General features: G+C 44.0%; 1 protein-coding gene across 4 annotated transcripts in view; it reads right to left on the bottom strand.

Moving 5' to 3' along the window:
- Rgs7 (regulator of G protein signaling 7) overlaps window positions 1–9,930 on the bottom strand; it is a 357,666-nt gene extending 347,736 nt beyond the window's left edge. The window contains exons 1-2 of one of the 4 annotated variants that reach the window (XM_075989209.1): window positions 9,783–9,930; window positions 8,600–8,723 (exon numbers count right to left, since the gene is read on the bottom strand). In XM_075989209.1, the coding sequence (XP_075845324.1) occupies window positions 8,600–8,677 (78 nt within the window). In that variant the 5' untranslated portion in view covers window positions 8,678–8,723; window positions 9,783–9,930. The remainder of the gene's footprint in view (window positions 1–8,599; window positions 8,724–9,782) is intronic. The other 3 variants (XM_075989210.1, XM_075989208.1, XM_075989211.1) reach the window with 3 other exon arrangements.
- Window positions 9,931–20,998: the final 11,068 nt, after the last annotated feature.

Consider the following 20,998-nt stretch of genomic DNA (forward strand, 5'->3'; position numbering starts at 1 on the left):
TTTCACATTTTATGTACTAATTCATGCACTTACACATCCGACATTCAGAGATACCTATTCTATCTCATTGATCAAAAGGCTGGCACACAGAGCAGAAACAGAGGTGTCTCCATCTTTACAGAGCTCTCAGCATTGCCACTAGTTTCTCAGTGACCTTGGGCATTCACAGGATATAGATGTAGATGTGTGTGTGTGTGTGTGTGTGTGTGTGTGTGTGTGTGTGTGTGTGTGTGTCCAGATCTCTTATTAGGGAAATAGGCTATGTGTTAGTTATGGCAATTGCAGCATCTAGGAGAGTAATGCAAGAAGATGGACAGTATGGCCCATGGGGACAGTCCAGCTATCCTGCTACACCTGTACCCCCCAAAGACACTAATAACCAAAATAGTTCCTTATTTCTCGGAATATTATTGTATGTAAATTCTCACAAATTATGTATGTAAATTATGTATGTAAATGATATGACATGTGGTAACTGCTAACTAGTAAAAAAAAAAAAGTCCTAAATGTAAGTAAAGTTATGACAGCTGACAAAAGATATTGATTTCCTGAGGAGAGGAAGCTTCCAGAAAGGCTAAACGTGAGAAACATGGATAGGTACATTTCTAATGATGGCAGGGGACGTCACTGGGTGGCAGAGCACTGGCCTGATGTAGGTGATTGGGTTCCACCTCCCAGGGCGGCACATACGCACACATGTAGTACGTGTTCTCTACACACCTCTGGACTAGACAAACGCTTTCTGCTGAACCAGAGTGGCTGGCACTGAGAGCTTTGTGGGACTAACCAAGGTCATGTGGACACACATTGTTCTTTAGAACCTCCTAGCAATGACTAAAAATGGGAACTGGTGATCTACTAAATGGCCCCTAGCCACAGGGACAGATTAGTCAACATCATGGTTTTTCTTTAAAGGCATTTATTCTTCTTGCACATGTTAGATAAAATGTAACACATCATTTTATTTCTTTCCTTCGCATGTGACACAGATTTTTCAAAGCTTTTCATTCTGTGTCTCCACGCTATCTTCTCTAATCTAACAATCACCAGACACATGAACACTTAAATCTAAATTAATTTAAACCAAACATGATTTAACATGCATTCAGCCTTCAGTATTGCTGACCACAATGCAAAATGTCCAGATACCCAGTGTGGCAAGTTACCCCAAGACCTAACAGTATGTCTATGATGTCTCCTCAGCATTAGGGAAAGGTCTGTTATCCACACTGCCACATGGTATCGTATCCTGGGTCCCTATCAGCCCAGAATCTTCACACAGGATCGGATAAGCACAAATCTACTGGTCAAATAGATAAAACAAACTCCCCGTCCAATTACTGCTGGGAACCCAAGAGCTAACAGTGATCAAAACCAACACACTAACTCTGCATAGAGTGGTGAATAGGGACCCTTCCGTAGTCCATGCTGGAGCAGCAGGAGGTGGGTCACTTGCTAGCTAAAAAGACATTACAGTTATCAGCTATGCATCACGCATACGTCGATAATTTAGAGCAGACTTAGGAAGACAGACACCCAACATCGTTATGTGATTTAGAAAAATAATATCACTTCAAAACTTCCCAATGCACAAAATAAGCAAATAGATAAAGTCCGACCTCCTCATCACCTCTGAAATGCCGCAATCCTATGCTTTATTTGGTTTATAAAATGTCATGGAACTATGCAGATACACGCACAGTCACACATAAAGTTATACACACATATATGCACAGTTATGCATAAAGTTATACACACAACATACACAGTTATGCACACATATATAAAGTTAGACACAAAGATACATACAACTTAAGAAGAATTTGCTAACAAGTATAAAGTGGCCATCTAAACCCTCCGAGACCAGACACTGTGTCATGAAGATGATATCTTCAAAGCATCCTATACAGCTTGCCTGTTTATATAATTGTAAGATACGATGAAAGCGAAGAAAATGTTCCCTCTTTTTCCTCTTCAGAAAACAAAAACAAAAACAAAAAAAAAACCCACCAATTTAGTCTAACTGGCCTGACACATACAAAAGTGTTCAATAATTTTTGTCAAATAAATAGTGATATTACTACTAAAATCAATAAACATTTATTAAAGACATGATACACATTAGGTGCTACCCAAGACACTTCCCCTAGGCTGTCTCACTGAACAATCCCAGGAGGGAAACCTTTTAATTTATTTATATTTTCTCACTGTGTCAATAAGAAAACCAAAGTGAAAGGAGTTAGGATCCTAACTTCTTGGCACACAACTAAACCAGAGTCCAGCTGAGCTTTAAGGCTAAGACTTTCCAGTACCAGAGAACATATCCTAATTTGGCTAGCCATAAAAATAGAATAAGAATAAGATCTAATTGGGACTGGAGGGATGGCTCAGCGATTAAGGATATCGGCTACTCTTCTAGAGGTCCTAAGTTCAATTCTCAGGACCAATGTGGCAGTTCACAACAGTGTGTAACTGTAGTCCCAATGGGATCCAATTCCCTCTTCTGGTTTGCAGACATACATGCAAACAAAATAGCCATTTAGATAACGTATATAAATAGACACATTGTTTCAAAAAGATCCCTGAATTTATTCATAAGAACATAGCTAATGGCTACCATTTTCCTAGACACTTTCCAAAAGACAGACGATCAGGTGGTCCTTCTACACAGGCCTCTCAGACAAGGTCCTTTCTAGCCAGAGCGGGAGGGCAGTTTCAGTGATGCTGGAGACAAGTCCATGTCTATCAGAGTTCTGCTATTCTCAGAATTTTGTTAATGGAGCTAGGCATAATGCAAAAGGAATCAAAATGAAAGCAAGTAGAATTCCCACGTTGCCTTGAGGAAACGGCATAAAGAAACCAGGTCTTCCATCCGCCCCCTTAGGAACCGGGTGAGCACCCACTTTGCCGTTTACAATTATTTTATAATTAGATTGATGCTGTGTGGGATAGACGTCTTTGTGGCCCTGACATTCAGAAGCCTTGCCGGCGCTACAAAGTGAGGAGCCTCCATTTGCTTGTTGGCTGCAGGTCTGTTCTCAAGGAGAACTGAACACTATTAGGTCACTAAACTGTCTCGATGGGAGGTATTTCCGTTTTCTCCGCAGTGATCATATTCCGTCACCCACACCACCTAAAAATACCCAGCTTCCCATCACTCGGGGGAACCACAAAGCTATTAGAAGGCAATAAAATCCCTGGACAGCTCCCTTTGGTGGATCTGCATTTTCCTCTGATCAATTCAATTCAGAGACACTGGAGATGGAAAGTGAAGGAGGTAAAATCCAAGCCACAGATCCTCGGGTCAATCCCACAAACAGCCTGGGCCAGCAAAGAGCTCCACCAGGAAGCCCTTCCTGCTCTGAACTCAGTAATTATTAGCCAGAATTCATCACGAAAGTGTCACCGATAAAACGCTTCCACCTCCCCCAGAAGACATGCTGAGGAGGACCCTGTCCTGTTTCATGGAACCCGCCATGATTTGTGCCACTGGAGAGGGACAGAGAGGTCTGGCTGTCATTACTGTAGACAACATCTCCTGGTCCAGAAAGGCACTTTCCTGACATCTCATTAGATAAGATGCACCACTGCAGAATGTTCCAGAAATGTGATGAAAATTCTTGTCTGCCTCCCATCTGTATCCTTACCTTCAAAATTGGAGGCTTAAAGGCCCCGGACCTTTGTCTTTATTTACACACACCTTCCTTTTCTAACATACCTCTCGCTTGTGGTCACCCACAAATACTACCCCCTCTCCTGACATATACTAAACCCAGGCAGATCAAGAGAACTAACATTAAAACCCAGCAGATTGTTTTTAACAGTGGAAGTGGAGCTGGAGACAGCAGCAGCCTCTAAGGTGATGAGACTAACAAGCTTGTGATGATAAATGCACTGAGCTGAAGCAAATCACAGCAGCAACTCAAGGCTGAGAGACTGACCCTGTCTGTGGTCCAATAACCCTAGAAGAAATAGAACCCCTCCCTGTCTCAAAAGAGTGTCAACTGTCCCAAGAAAGAGGGACATCAGATGTAGCTTCCAAATACACTGAGGTGAAGCTAGCCAGCAGAGACAACCTTCCAAATGGCAGGCTGGTAGTCACTGTGCCTTCAGGTAAGAAAGGCCAGCTGTCCCATAATGTTCATAAAGACTGGAATATTCCTACCCTTAAATACTGATCTGCTGCCACAGCCACAGTATTGTGTCATGTTGAGCACCTGTATACAGTAGGTACCCAGGCAAGGATGGGACCAGCTATCGTCCCCAACAGATACTGTGAGTTATCAAAGACATTGCGTCCTCTCTTAGAACGAAGACAAACAGCATATTAGTGAGTTTTGTACTTTTCCCTTTGATTTTGTTTCACACAGAAAAGCAAAAAGACACAAGTGGGAGGCAAACTATTACATAGAAGCTGAAGAGAGGAGGAGAGAGTGGAATGAAGGCGTGACTGGCAGAGGACCAAGGAGAGAGGCATGGTGAACTTGATAGGTTTGCTATCTCCAAAGCCAGGCACCGTCCAGCAAGACAACGAAGGAGGAAAAGACTTTCCTTTTCTTTTCTGACAGCTGGAGCATAAATGGTGACTGCAGTAATATCAGAAATTATTGGATAGGTTGAGCATTCTTGCGAGTGAGGTGCCAGCATTACAACAAATCTGAAATATTGGCCCCAAGGTGCCCTAGCATTTTGTTTTTCCAACGCAGGAGTGTCACTTGCAGGAAAGGAGTAATGCATGCTGGCTAGTGAGCAACATGCTGGCCAGACACCATGTTTGCAGGAAAGGAGTAATGCATGCTGGCTAGTGAGCAACATGCTGGCCAGACACCATGTTTGGACAGCGTCAACCTGCACTCTGGGATCCAGCTCGGCCATCTTTTGCAAACAGTACTGGTCACAGTAGCGGTTTCTCTCAGAGATGATCAAAACTGAAAACAGTGTTTACAAATCACTAGCCCAGAACGAAACTCAATTTCTGACAACATTGCCACCTCTACAAATGTTTGAAGAAACTGGTCTGGCTCCATCTCAAGGGAATTGATTACTTACAGCTCCAATCTAGTTAGCACCCATCTGAGGAGAGCACAGACAGCTTCAGAAATAAAAGCGTTCAACCCTCATCATTTTGCAACTTTTAAAAATGTCCTCAAATATATCAGACAACATTATCACTCTAATTTAATTTCCTGGTTATGAAAAGGCAACATTATAAAGCCAAGAATTGATAAGGCAAATATTTCATCCATAACAACATTTAAAGTGGATCTCAAACATCAAATAAACTCTAGAGACCCTTTCTATTAAGCTAAAGTCTACTTGCAGACAAGTCAGACTGACTTTTCCATACCAACTGTGATCACTAGGTAGCATTGCCGTGCCCTAAAGCCTTTAGAACGGTAACATTTACACAGCCTGGCAATCACAGCTTGACGTGCTGAAGACTGTCTTCTGTCACACTGTGAAGGGACCGAAGAGACAGCTCAGTGGGTAAAGTGCTTGCTACTCAAGCATGAGGACTTGAGTTCAATCCCCAGCACCCACAAAAAGAGACAGACATGTTGACAAGTTCATAATCTCAATGTTGGTAAGGTAGAGGAGGCTGGTGGTTCCCTGGGGTTTACCAGCTAGCCGGTCTGGCCTAATTGTCAAGTTCCAGGTCAGTGAAAGATTCTGTCTCAAAGAACAAAGTGGAAGGCTCCTGAGGAAAGACACCTGTGGTTGATCTCTGGTCACACACACACACACACACACACACACACACACACACTAGATTTTTAGATGGGAAAAGATGACTGTACTTTTCATTATTTGTCAAACTCCTATGATCTGTATTAGAGAATCACAATGGAGAGAGACAGCAAACAAGAAATTCGCACAGGGCAGCATTCCCATGTGTTCTACACTGGTAACCATTTACAGTGCTGCAGTCCTCCCCAGGGTGTTTCTAGGACGTCGTCTATAACCCATGAAGACAGAGTGGAAACAACACACATCTGTCTCAAGTGTCTGAGCAGAGAGCATTATGATGGTTGCAGGCAGGAAGAGAGGGAAAATGCCACGAATCTGGCCACTTCAGATCACACGTTCAAGAATTGCACTTCAGCAGTGAAGGAGAAGTGGAAAATTGGCATCAGTCAATAAAACAGCAATTTCTCTCCCTCTACTCTCTCAGCCGTTCTTGAGCAATGCCCTGTTAGGACTAAAGGTCTTGGCTGAACCTTTGGTTGACTTCCGTATTAATTAGCACTGTAACGAGAGCCTAGTTCTTCATGAAGGGGGAGCTGTTGAAACTTCCTAATACAGATTGGCCCTACACACCTCTTCAATTACTGTGCTAGTCATATAAAAAAAATGGCCTCCACAGAGAAGTTATCAAGTGTAAGCCCACAGAAGATATGGTGCCAAGGTAAAACAACAGAAAAGCCATGAAGTCCCGTTCTGTGTGTGTATACACATAGACCATTTTACACAATGACTAGCGAATGATAATGATTCCAAGTGTTTATGACATAGCCGGCATTGTTTAAAATTATTACTTATGTCACAACGAAACTTACATACACACACACATGTTCAGACAATTCAGACAGACTTTAAATCCATGGCTAGACATCATGAGTAAGTAAGATTTACTGAACTTAGCTTTGTTTATCAATCACATTTCATCTGGCAATTTTTCCCAGAACATTAAGTGAAATAATGCTGTTTTTAAAGAATTAAAATGTTATGCAGAGGCAGACTCAGGAAGGTTGCTGCAAGTTCAAGGCCAGCCAGGGCTACATAGTGAGACCACGTCTCAAAGGGACAAAACAGTTAGATTCTCTCCATGAAATCTCCATGAAGCCTATACGCTTAATTTAAAACTAATAGCAACTTGAGACTGTGAACTTATAAAGTCAATTCAAAATTAGTAATTTGAGACTTGAGAACAACAAATAATTAAATAATGATATCAAAGTCACCTGTCAGTTGTTTATAGGCAAACAGGAAAATAAGGCAGCGGTGTTACTTAACAAACATAGCTTACTCTCATTAATTTCCCCTTGAAAAAGTGCACTGCATATACTCCTAGAATAGATTTTCAAATCCTCACATCTTGCATGTTACAACATTCAAAGTCATTCCAAGTAAAAGAAAATGTTGCCATTTACTTTCAAGCACCTAGATGCCACCAGCATAATCTTCTTCTCTAGACCAACTCTCTATTTAAAATCTTCTCACACCCAGTTACTGCACTCAGTGTCAGAATAGAATAGTAATGACTTAGGTTCAAATACGTAAGAATCTCAATGCATCTATTTGGATAAAAATAGTGAAACAGTCACCTAGTCTCTTGTTTTTCTACCTCTTCATCAATGTGGTGTCTCAGACACATCTGACTGCCTTTACAAGTCTATGGAATAGCACTGTCCACAGACTACATGATGAGGAGCTGGCATTGTGTCTGGGCTCTATGTGTCTGCTCTTAGAGCAATACTGATATTCCCTCCAGCCCGTTCCTCACTACCTTTTACCTTCTCTGGGCCACAGAAGTAAACGTTGGAATTCTGCATAGGCTAAGGCAGCACACAGTCTTTCTTCTGCATGCACAATCAATTCACAATCTCATCCTGGATTCAGGGGGCTCCTGCTATCAAAACCCTTATAGACATTCTTGACTTCAGTGTGTGATTTCCAGTTGTCATTGTCAGCTAAAGAAACCTAAGCTGATACACACCCCAGGCAACACACTTAAGAAAATAATCCCAGTTAAAAACTACAAGAGGAAAAAGCAACGCAGAACTTACATAAAGAACACTGCATCCTTAATTTTAGTAAGCTTGTTGATTATTGCCATCTTGAAGTTACCTAAGCAACCACTCTAAAACCCAAGCGAAACCCAAATATGTCTGTAGCTCGATACCTAGAAGTTTGATGCCAAAAACATGGCAGAAATCTCTCAGAGATGTTTGTGGAAGGGGGAATCTGGATTACACAGATCTATCCCATGGACATATGACCCTAGAGTATAGATGCTATAGATAAAAACACCAGAAACAATACAAAGTACAAAATTAGGTTAAGACCAACAGAACTAGAGTCATTTAGTTGTGAATGAGTAAACTCATGAAAGCATATACATCCACGAATATAATCATTCTTGCCACACATCTGCAACGTGGTCTTGCTTTATTTCCAAAGTATGGTACACTTGAGAAATTATTATAATCTAAATGTTTGGAAGGGGTACTAGGAAAAGCCTCTGGAAATTACAAGGGGTGCTATTAAATCAGGGGGAGCAAACAAAACTCATTGAATGGTTAAACGTGCAGTGATTGATAAGGACGGGTGACGCTAACAATTAGCAAGGAATATGCCAGGTCTCATCTACTTCTTGTCACTTGGAAACATCCAACCGTCTTCTAGTATAGTACATAATCATTGATGATCCGGGAATTCACAAAATTGATAAATACTCTGATTCAAACAAAGGACATAGAAAGGAAAAAAAAGGAGGAAGGAAAGAAGGAAGGAAGGAAGGAAGGAAGGAAGGAAGGAAGGAAGAAGGAAAGAAGAAAGCTGAAGGTTCCCTTTTCTGAGGGAAGTGCAGAATTCTTACCTTTCTGTATACCAGCATGTTCGGTGATTCATCTGCCACCCCGTTGCTGGTCTGTCCATAATTATTCCCCTGAGCCATTTCACCCAGAACTTGGTCCCTCCTTTGCGAGGATAATCAGTCCGCCCTACAAAGGATCAGAGGCTCCAGTGAGATCCTGGTGGGAGTCCTCAAGAGAACAGACTCCCCTGACTCATCTTCATGTCCACAGTACCCAATCCACGGGGAGAATTCTCCCATCCCGGGCTGACTGGAAGGACACGGGACATAGACTTAAAAAGAAAGAAAAAATAGAAGAAAGAAAAGGAAAGGAAAAGGAAGGCGTTTACAGCTGTAGCAGCCCCGGGGAATTTTAACGGACAGCCTTCCAGTGAGAAACAGTCATCTGGCTAAGGTTTCTGTGAGCTTCATTTTATGGACACTCTTTTAGAAAGTGTTAAGTACTCACTTAAAACCCGTGGTTTGCACTTCTCTAGTACCGACAGCTCTCTGGGATGCTTGCAGCACCACTTGATGTGGTCCTCCCCAAAGGGCGGAAAGCCAACACCCACGGCAGCCCACTTTCTCCCAGTAGCCCAGTAGTTTCCCATGACAGGCACATCAGAGGCCCCTTCCCCACAAGTGTTCTCCTGCACAGTCTCCTCTCGATTCCTCGGGTCCCCCACACAGCCTGGGCAGAGGCTTCTCCACTTTCACCTGTCTTCACAGCCAGCCCATGGCTCCTCTGCTGCTCCCACCTCACTCGGAGCACTAAGTCTGAACCTAATCCTTACTGATCTTTGGAAGAAAGCATCCGAATTAGGTTCAGGCAACCGGAGGCTGGTGAGAAGAGCCTTGAGCAAATCACCTGGCACACCGCGGAGAGCAAGCTAACTGCACAAGCCTGGAGCGATCAGCCAGGAGCGCAGAAAAAGCTGAGTCCCAGCTCATCCTGCTTGGCCCTCGCTCTCAGCGGCAGCAAATGGCAGGCAGGCAGGCAGCCTTGCCCCGCACCAAGGCACCGGCGGCACCGGGCAGCAGTTTCAGCACCGTGGACCGCGACGTGCGCAGCGCCCCAGCCCGGCCCGGCGCGCGGCTCTGGGGGATCGTGGCTCCCGCCGGAGTAGGATGAGAGCTGGGTGCGGGCCGAGGGGTCCCAGGGACTCCGGGTGGCGCCGCCTCCTCCCCTTCTGCCCCCTCCGTTTACCTCCTCGGCCAAGGTCACGGCCCCGCGGCTCCCCTCCGGGCGTGCTGCGGGCAGGCGCTGTCAGCTGGCGGCGAGCGGAGCAGCGAGGCAGGGCAGCCTCATCACACTCGCGCTGCTCAGGCCACCGCCACCCTCGCCGCGGTGCACAGGCGGCCCCGGCAGCCGCCGCTCGCTCCCGCTCCCCCGGGCCGCTTCGCTCGCTCGCTCGCTCCCTCCTCCGCTTCTCCTCCCGGAGACTGGGACCAGTCGAGCGCGCGCGGGAGTCGAGACGCCCGGCCCGTGCGCGCGACTAGGGGGAGGGAGGAGGCGACGGTCACGTGGGACAGGGATGCCCGAAGGTGCCGGCTCGGACGGGCTCGGCTCCGCCGCCGCCACACCCCTGGGTGTCCCCGGTCTCCCGACCCTGCAGCCCCTCGGAAGCACAGGCCCTGTGCCTGGCGCTGGTCAGACCGTGCTCCCGCGCCCCGCCCGCGCCGCTGTTAGGCCTGGAGAACCAAACTGAGCTAAGCAGGAGGAAGGGCTTGGCGGAGGGTGGGTGGATGGCTGGGTGGGTGAATGGGTGGGTGGGTTGATAGAGAGATAAGGCCCCCTACCGCTGGCAGGTCTGCGTTGTGTGCCTGGCGACCCTTCTGGCAGAACTAGGGAAGCAAATGATTGATAATCTTTGTGCTTAAGTAACAGCACAGAGAGATGCTGGAATAGCCCAGATTTGAAAGCAATGGCCAGGACCAAATTCAGCAGCCCCTCCTCTCCTGTTTGCCTGTGGCTTTCACTGCCTCCTCCTAAGTTGGAGAAACGCGAAGGAATTTGGAGGCCTTGACCTAAAGGGAACAGTCTCGCCACCTGTGACATTGAAAGACCATGGCTGAAGTCTAGCTCTTTTAACATACTGGGCTCAGAGGAACGCGGCTTCTGTTGGTCCTTGTACTCTGCCGGGTTCACAGAATCACAAAGGGTCTGTGATTGCTGATACCTATGAACTCTTCAGGTCCTTGCCACTGATTCTTCAAAGGTTAGAAAGACATGAAAGAGAAAAGTGTTCATCAGTTTTCTGGGACATTAGGAAGCTGTAGGAGCCTAAGAATCTCTCCACCAGTTCCCCGGGTCTTTCTTTTCACTGCTCAGCAAAATTCTCTTTGTTTCCAATCTTTTTGAATGGGTCCTTGGAATTTTTACTCGAACCCTGCTGCTCTCTCTCTCCAGTACCCCCCCTACCCCTTTCCCTTTGCCCTCTCTACTGTCGGGATACTCACTTGGTTTAGATGGATAGATATGGAAAGAGGGACTGATGGATAGATAGGTGGATAGATATGGAAAGAGGGAAGGGCCTGAAGGAGTCTCTAAGGCTAGTTACAATTGCCAGGAAAGAACTAAGGAGGAAGATTCAGTCCATAGACAACTCATAATTTGTGTCACTATGTAAAGGTCACCTTGAAATCATCAGGACTCCCCACTCTTCAGAATGAGACCCAGGCACACAGCCTAGATCTCCCCAAATCCATCCGTATCTTAGATTTTAACATTCACCTTCATAATTTTCTCATGTAATGGAGACTTGTGTGGTATAAATAAGAAAAACAATCATGGGTATTGCTGGGCCTTTTTTTCTGTTTTAAAACCCTAAGTATAGCATAATCTCAACTGTCATCATTCAAATTCATTTTACTATTTTCTCTATGAACCATACATGTTGTAATATTTTTGTTTTAAAAAAATAATTTTTGAATGTGGCAATATTACATGCCAGGTGGGACATCTGATCAGCAGGCAAAAGGCCTGCTTGTAGCCTTATTACGCTCTGCCCCCAAGACATTTAAGAGCTTTTTTCTTTCTGTTTAACTTTAAAAGTTTCACAATGGGAAAGTAATCTAATTGTATTACTATTTCTGAAATATGAGAAATAGTGTCTATTTTTGTAAATAATTCCGAGTTTAGGCATCCTAAGTTACCACTTTCTGATGTACGAATGAATTTTCATTCTGGAAGTAGTTACTTATTTACTGTGAGTGAATGTTTCCTTTTTTCTTCTACAAAGAATTTAAACAAGCACAGTAGGTATCCTTTGTCCTTAAGTCTCCAGTCAAACTGGGGAGATATAAAGACCTCCTTTTCTCCTGCCTTGCATCCAGTCCAATCAGCAGGTCCCAGAGAGAGCATCCAAAGGGACCGTGTCAAGGGCAAATGCTATGTGATTTCCATACTTAACATCTCCCAAAGGACTCTAAACTGCTCAAGGTGAAAGATGTCCTCAAGACACCAACAATGGGGAGTATTATATGAACATGCCCCTGCCAGTTCTAGAGTTGGTGTGCTAACCTGGTGCCCTAGTTGGCTTTCTGTTGCTGTGATAAAATGGGAAAGAAAAAGGAACTTGGTCTTTCAGGTTACAATCCATCATCATGAGAAGTCAAGACAGGAACTCAAGGCAGGAACCTGGAGGCAAGAGAAGCAGAGACCATGGAGGACCAATTGGCTTAATGGTTTGCTTCTACTGAGTTGCTCAGCTACATCTCTTATATAGTCCAGGGCTCCCATTCTAGGGATGACTCCACCAACAGTAGGCTAGACCCTCCTACAAAAAACGCCCCACAGACATGGCCACAGGCCAAACTGATCTAGGCAATTCCTCAGTTGAGATGAATCTAACTTGTGTCAGTTAACGGAAACTAACCAGCATACTTGGCTACTCTGCTCCAGGCACAGCGTCTTTGTGTTTTTTTATGCGTTATAAATATGCGAGTGCCTCAGGGTATTTGCACTGGCTCCCCCCCCCATCCTATCCAGAATGTTCGGCCTTCAGATGTTGGTGTCACTCTTCCGCTCTTATCTCAAGAGATACCTTCTCAACAAGGACAATTGTGTTCTCAATGAAGACAATTATGCTCTCAAATCCTACATAAAATAACCCATCCTCCCTGTAGTCTTTTACACTCTTGCACTAATTGAGTGTCTGTTCCTTGTAACAGGACTACAGCTTGCTTATAGATTACACTTGTCTTTCTCCTTAGGTTTCATGACGGCACAGACATTTTCTCTCCTGTTCACTGCCCCATCCTCCAGACATGGAGGATCTGTCTGACAAGGGTAGAAAGAACTTTAATTACTTATGAAGCCGATGATGAGATGAGGTCATCAGCATGGTTCACTGTGAACCTCTGGTCAGACTGGAAGAACAACTGTCGATGATACTGAACGGAGCTGAGTAGCACCAAGACCCATCATAGACAGGAATGACCTCCCCTTTGAACCTGCTTCCTCTCTATCATCATGGCAAAGGACAGCTCCCCCCATCACACACCCGCTTCACAAAGGAATGCTCTTAGCACGAATTAAATGGTAACATGGAGACAGCATTTTGATTTTCAAGAAGAAAACTCATTATTAATATGAGGCTCTTGCGATGTAAAAACATTGAAGTGACGGGGCAAGCAGAGAGAGGAGATCTGTGTAAAGGGAATACCATTCATAGTAGCCCATTGATATTTTACAGGATAATTGATTTAAAAGTGATATAAGGGAGTGTGGCTTTAGATCTCTAAGAAATAGCTTCTCTGCAATCAGCTTGCTATTATTTATAGCACAATAAACTCATTGTTGAATTATTCTCCACTCTGGAAATCCCTTTGGCCACTTTGCGGCCATTTCCCTGGTAATTATCCACACCAGCATCAGACAAATGAGAAAGGAAAACTAGGGTTTCTCTATACTGTGGGCTGCTTGTCTCACTTTCCTGCCGAGGGGTTTGAGTTCTGATTTAAAGTAATTCCATAGACCTAGATGGAGGGGGCAGGACCTTGGACTTTCCACTGTGCAGGGAACGCTTTCTGCTCTTCGGACTGGAGAGGGATGAGGAAAGGAGCCGGGGGGGCGGGGGGGGAGGAGTGGTGTGGGAGGAAGGGGAGGGAAATGGGAGGCTGGGAGAAGGCGGAATTTTTTTTTATTTTTCAATTAAAAAAAAGTAATTCCAAAATTATCCACTTTTCTAGTGTGCAGTAATTGAGCACACATTTCCAATGAGACTCTGAATGATGTCCAGAAGAGAATCCAGAAAGTGTAGAGATTTAATGGCACAGCATTAGTAAGGCTTCCAAGGGCCATGCCTTTGACTCCTTTGCTTAAAATCTAAGGAACAGAGAGCAAACAGGTTGATCGGCTTTGTCTTCAGTTCCTTCATCTATAAAATCAACTCATGTTTTGGTCCTCATTTTGTCCTCCTGAAAAAAAACATGTCTTTAATCTGAGGCGTGTTCATCAGTCTTGTATGACTCTAGCAAATGTCTAAGGACATCAATCTGTAAAGAGAAAAGGCTCGTGTGTGCTTCCGATTTTGAAGGTTCAAGTCTGTAATCAGTTGGCATTTTGGCTTTTAGGTCTGTGGTAGGAGTGTGAAGCCAGCAGAGCCACTGATGTCTTAGGAGTGGAAAACTTTGAAGAGGGGAAGCCCGGGCTCCTTTTGAGGTCACACCCTCATTGATTAAAGACTTCTCATTGTGCCCTTCCTCTCATGGTTCCACCACCCCACAACAGCTCCGTGCTGATGACCATACTGTTAACACAAAGGCTTTCGAGAGACACAAGCAATACGCATGGCAAATCAAGCTCGGAAAGACAGTCTACGTTGATATCCATATCAAGAGAAACAGTGAGCTAGAAATCTACAATCATTTCTTCTGGGAAGATGCTAGGGGCTTCTATGTCTATAATCATCAAGAAAACTATATACGACAGAGAGTGTGTTGCACTCAGAATATGAAAACTGAGAGGTAATAACTGCACAGTGGGAGAGAAAAGGTAGAGTCCATGAAGGATTGCAGAGCGTGCCCACAGCAGGCCACCCTGGGACTCTCATCAAGTGACAGCCGAGCTCAGCATCGGCTTGACAGGCAGCTGACTCCTGGAGATGGGGAAGCACCAAGCGCCCAGCTCCTGTTTGGCTTCCCAATTTTCAGCAAAGAAAAGCAAGCATGAAACTTTGAAGGAAATCATAATTACAATGGCATGGGGATGCGCAGGAAGAGGCTAGGTCTCAGAAGCAAATGAAGAAACTGGGCTTCCACGGCTTGCTTCCTTTCTCAGAACTGTACATGTGGGAGAGTTGGGCTGAAACATAATTCCAGCACCTTTAAATGCCAAACCTGGTGCTTCCCACACTATGCAACTTCACCTCGGAGAGGCAACTGAGTTCCTAGGAGACAGAAGAAATAGTAAAGGACACTCGGTGGGGCTGGGCTCTGGAGTCAGGGCAGGCCAAGCCATTGGGATAGACAGGACTTGGCAATGCAATTCTTGGGGACTCTGAAAAGCACGCCTTGAGCACCATCACTCTTACATAGCCTTAGAGGCTGCATTGTTGATGGCCTGGTCCCTGACTTCGTGTTGTTGGGAAGTGATGCTGTCCCCGGTGTGTATTACAATAGTATCATAAAGCTGGCTTTATATAGAGGAAAGGGGTAATGAAATGCAGCCAGTGTTCCTGAAATACTGCAGGCTGCTGCACTGTTTGTAAGGTTTTGTGTTCAGTTTGATGAATAATTGGCTCACTGGACTCAAAACAAAGACTGGCAAGAAAGAAAGAAAGAAAGAAAGAAAGAAAGAAAGAAAGAAAGAAAGAAAGAAAGAAAGAAAGAAGAGAGGGAGGGAGGGAGGGAAAGAAGGAAGGAAGGGAGGGAGGGAGAAAAGAAGGAAGGAATGAAGGAAGGAAGGAAGGAAGGAAGGAAGGAAGGAAGGAAGGAAGGAAGGGAGAAAGAAAGAAAGAAAGAAAGAAAGAAAGAAAGAAGAGAGGGATGGAGGGAGGGAAAGAAGGAAGGAAGGGAGGGAGGGAGAAAGAAGGAAGGAAGGAAGGAAGGAAGGAAGGAAGGAAGGAAGGAAGGGAGAGAGAAAGAAAGAAAGAAAGAAGAGAGGGATGGAGGGAGGGAGGGAAAGAAGGAAGGGAGGGAGGGAGAAAAGAAGGAAGGAAGGGAGAAAGAAAGAAAGAAAGAAAGAAAGAAAGAAAGAAAGAAAGAAAGAAAGAAAGAAAGAAAGAAAGAAGAGAGGGATGTAGGGAGGGAGGGAAAAAAGGGAGGGAGGGAGGAAGGAAGGAAGGAAGGAAGGAAGGAAGGAAGGAAGAACAAAGAGGAAAAAAGCAAGCTAATTGGTTTTTCAGGACACACTGGGAAAGATTCCATGGAGAAAATTCAGAGTTTTGTCCTGAGAATTAACTTTCTTCTAGCTGAGCCTAGGCAAAGGGTCTCAGGTAAGAGACCAGAAATCCCAGTCTTATATGTAAGGGTGCAGGACGACACAGACTGGCTGTTGTTCTGGGAAATAATGGGAGACCATGGAGGTATGAGAAGAACCAAAAAAAAAGTCTAAAAAGCACAAATGTTAGGGCTTGAGTTTGCTTTGCTTGAGTACAGTGTTTATGCCCTTTTCCACTAAAGCCTTGAACCCCAAAGGGGTAGGACGTGATGGGGTTGTAGTGGCAGAGCCTTCATAAATGAAATTAGTTGGGCCAGATTGGGTGAGGCATACCTGTAATCCCAGCGCTAAGGAGGCCAAGGCAGGAGGCTCATAAGCTTAAGGGGCCAGCCTATATTCCACAGTAAGTTCCAGGCAAAACTGGGTTGTGTAGTATAACCTTGTCTCAAAAATATGGATGAATAAATGAACATCTTTACGAAAGTGGACTGTGGAATTACAGGAGGAGCCATCCCTCTGTAAGAAAGCAGGGCCTCACTAAAGATGCCAGTATCTTGATCTAGAACATTCCAGCACACAGAACTATGAGTAATAAATACGTGTTGTTTATAAGCTAAGCCGTCTGTGGTAGTTTTGTTGCAGCAGCAGAACAGACTAAAATAATGAGAGGAGGCCAAATTAATGCTGAGTACGAGACAGACAAGATGATGATTGAACAGTGGGAATAAGGCACACTGGTTTGTTGGTTTTCTTTGTATTTGAAACAAATCTAATATTGCTCAGAAAGAACACACGTCTTCACTCAGAATATAATGTAACTTTATTAGAAGAAAAAGATAGATGTGGAGAAACACAGACCAGGTGAATGTGATGTTACCCATTGGACCCATCATGACACTGTCCTCGGTGGAAGAATCCAGAATGTTAACGGTGTCAAGTATCTAGACATGCCCTAACCCTGGTGCCTACTCTGGTTCCAGAGAAAGATGAGTGTCCTCTGAAGAATCGACCCAGTGAGTATGAAAGACTCAGTAAGAATAATGCACAAAGACATTGATAACCCAAAGGAAAAGATGTTTAGTCCATAAGAAAAGGACTTAGTGGTTTTCAATAGCTGTCTCGGATGTTAACGGACTCTCAGGTAGAAAAGGATTCCAACGTAATCTTTCAAAGCCCAGAGGGCAAACTTAAATGTAATTGGTGGATGTGTCAAAGAGCTGGGTTTCAGTACAATGTAGAGAGGTACTTCCTCACAACCGAAGTTGTTCTAATAGCTAAACGAGAAAGTGGGCTTGAAGCAGTCTGAGGAGAGCTGAGTGGCCTCTGCTGAAGCTCGCTAAGGGATTTTCATCGCGCTAAGGATGCTTGCTGGTTTGGGTGACCACAGAAGTTACTTTCGATTTCCAATTATCTGCCTAGAAAATGGCATGGCTCGGGAGAAAGCGAAACATTCCTGTTTTCCCATAAGGACGTAAAACGCTTTTAACCTAAAGTGGGATTAGATCGGCATGAAATATTTACGATGAGAGATGAGTGGCGCCTGCAGTAAGTTCTCCCTCCGGATTCATTTGGGACTAGGGGGGTATCAGGGAAACCCTCATGCGCAAGAGGGAGCTTATTTAGCTTTGAACATGAGTTAGCGGGAAAGTGGGTATGGTGATCACAGCCGAAGGAGACAATAGCGGAAGTTGCCTCTTTCTCGGCTCTACCCAGAGACTGTTATTACCTGCTAGCATTTTGTCCTCTAAGTACATCTACAGTTGCCCTCCTCAGAAGATGGGAATCTTGTAGTGTCAGGTAGGGGCATCCCTTATTCCTCCAAGTCCCACACTCGCTTGTTATTTTAGCCTCTTTTCCTGGGATTCTTTTAGGTGTAAACATTTTATTTGTTGTAGTCCTTGTCTCTTCCAACTGATAAGCATCAGTACTACTAAATTCATACTTATTTATCTTTTTATGTAAAAATAGCAGAAGGAAAAAATTGGAGGAACTGAAATGTTTACATAAATTATTTAGCTCACTTATAATTATTTCTTAAAATATTTTAAAAATGTGTGCCTAAATTAATAATGTCTAAGAACTTGAAATATTTTCCAAGGTCACTATTAACATGGGTGCTGTGACTGGCTAAGTAACCATAAGGCAGCCTCTGTCGTGAACAGCTTAGCTTTGCAGCCCGAGTTAAGGTCCTCTAAGCAGTCCACAATGTTTCTATCTTTCAGTCTGCTTGGCTAGGAATAGGCTCTTTCTAATCCTTAATTATTAGACTCTAAGAATATTTTTTTCTTACTGTGTATTGTGATAGTTTGAATGAGAATGGTCACTAGATGTTCATCTGTTTCTGTAGAATATTTCTTTACACTGTGTGAATATATATGTCACTGTGTTTGGTTTAATAAAGAAGCTGACTGGTCTATAGCTAGGCAGGATAAAGTTAGGCAGGAGAACCAGACTAAGAGAATGCTGGGGAGAAGAAGGGCAGAGAGAGTCTCAGTACTCTCTAGCAGGCAGACACAGACAGAAGAGAGATGAATGCACCATGTTGAAAAAAGTTACTGCCATGTGGAAGAGGGTAGACAGGAAATATGGGTAAACTAAAATGTAAGAGTTAGTTAGTAATATGCCTGAGCTATCAGTCGAGCATTTATAATTAATATCAAATCTCGGTGTGGTTATTTGGGAACTGACTGGTGGTACAGAAAAAACCACTTACATGTTTGAATACTTGGTTCTAAGTAAGCGGGACTGTTTGGGAAGAACTGGAAGGTCTGGCCTTGTTTGGAGATGTGCCATTGGGGGAAAACCTTGGAGTTTCTAAAGACTAGTGTCTTTCCCAGTGCCCGACCCACTTACACACACCTCCCTCTCCCTTCCTTGCCCTCTCTCTCTGCCTCCTACTTCTGGATCATGTTGTAAGCTCACAGCTATTTCTGCCACCGTGCCCGTATTCTGGCATCATGGACTCTAATTCTCTTAAACCATAAGCCAAAATTTATTACTTTAATTTTAAGTTGCATTGGTCATGGTGTCTTATCACGGCAATAGAAAAGTAACTAAGACATGGATAATTCCAGGGATTTTTTTTTTCAGTTGAAGCTGGACAATATCACTTACTTTTGATTGGCAGAGTCCATTAGTCAGATATCTGAAAAATACTTTTTAAAATTCTTAGTCTACTGTGCAGCCATCTAGAAGCCAATCTTACCCAAGCAATTGACCAAGTGTCTGGAGCCATTTATTTCTTGGTCCTGTTGAGCTGCTGGACACATGTCACTGGGTTTCGCAAACACCATAGCTCTTAAATCTGACATCTAGTTATTCCCTGTCTGACAAAACCAAACAAACAAACAAAATAAAAAACACCTTTTTGCTTTTATTTTTGCTCTGTTACCTGGGGTGCTGAGTATTGAGGAGCCGAGCACACAGGAGGAACTGTCAGAATGAGAGCTGTCCCTTCCTGGAAAGGGACATAGCATTCCAGGACCCAAGCTGTATCTTGGCTTATGGCTTTCCTTCCTCTGGAATTTGTTTGTCCAGAAACAAGTGTGGCTCTAGAAGCATGGGGTGTACCCAAGCCTGGCTGATGTGGGTCTATGCTGGACCACATCAGACCATTAGGAAACCGAGAGAACCTTTCAAGAAAGAAGGTCTCCCAGCTAAGCCTCGTCTGGTGGAAAAGACTCAGGAAAGGGGCCCGTAGGCTTCCCTGCTGGTTCTGCAGCACCTTCCTCAGAAATGGCTGCTTCCGACCTGCATTGCCATGTTCATTAAGCTTCTGCATTGTGTCTGATGGGTTTCTGAAGGAACAGAGCCCACCTCTCTGAAGAATCACTCAATCTAAAACAGAAGCACTGGAAGGCTTTGAAGTGCCTGGGAAACTCCTAAGAATGAGCTCCAAGCCCATGGGCTCTCTTTATCTCTTCCAGATATCAACTCTAGGACTTTTTATTTCATTTTAGGTTTTGCTTTTACTGTTTTGCTTTGCTTTGCTTTGCTTGAGTTGGGTTCTCACTATGTGAAGCACAGGCTAGCCTGGAACTCACTTTATAGCTCAGGCTAGTCCGAAATTTGTGCTCCTCCTGCCTCCATTCCTTGAGTGCTAGAATAGCAATTGTATACCATCATGCTTGCTAATTATAACGCTTGAAATATCAGCAATACACAGAAGCTAGCCCATTTCTATCCCAAGCTCCTGTTCACACCTGCGGGCTATACATCTTCTCTTTAACACTTGCTCTTCCCGTTGAATTAGATCCAGAACAGAACCCATTTTCCTTCTGACAACACTCATATGATTCCTGCTGCTTCAGTTTCCCACCCATATTAAAGAAACACTGCCTACCCAGCTACACAGGTGAAAATCCCAAACGGTAATCTCATTTCATTTCACAGGAACAATTAAAATGTCTTTAGTAATCTCAAAATAAATACCACACCAAGATAGCTTGATTCTCTCTCTCCCTCCCAAGAGACTTATTGGCAGATGATGACTACTAGAGAGGGTAAGTGGGTACATGGCCCATGGCCCAGTGACTAGGGATACACCAGTGTCTACATGGTGACCCTGGTTGAACGCGGTGAATATGGAAGTGGAAGGGGGACTTTTTAGGGAAAAGGGGGTGACTTGTGAAGGAGAACATGAATAAGAGAGAATAAGAGGAGAATGTTTATCAGAATGCCTTACATACATCTATACAATTGTCAAAAAGAACTTTTTTTTTGCAAAAAATAATTCAATTCTACCCCATCTGCTACCCTTTTAGCCTAAGCCTCTATCCTCTCTTAAATCAATCCTTAAATGGCATAACTAGTCTTTCAATGACCATCTTAATTAACTAATTAATTAATTAATTCTTGTTAAAATGCCATCACCAGGAAGTTAGCTTTCTGTCATTGTGATAAATATTCTAAGGCAATCAACTTATAGAAAGAAGAGATTTACTCGGTTCCTTGTTTTAGAGGCTCCAGGCCACACATCGTTAGTGCTTCTTTGTGCTCAGGACTTCAAGAGAACACACATCTTGGCAGAATATTGCAGC

This window comes from Microtus pennsylvanicus, chromosome 10 (genome assembly GCF_037038515.1).
Source record: "Microtus pennsylvanicus isolate mMicPen1 chromosome 10, mMicPen1.hap1, whole genome shotgun sequence".
NCBI lineage: Eukaryota > Metazoa > Chordata > Mammalia > Rodentia > Cricetidae > Microtus > Microtus pennsylvanicus.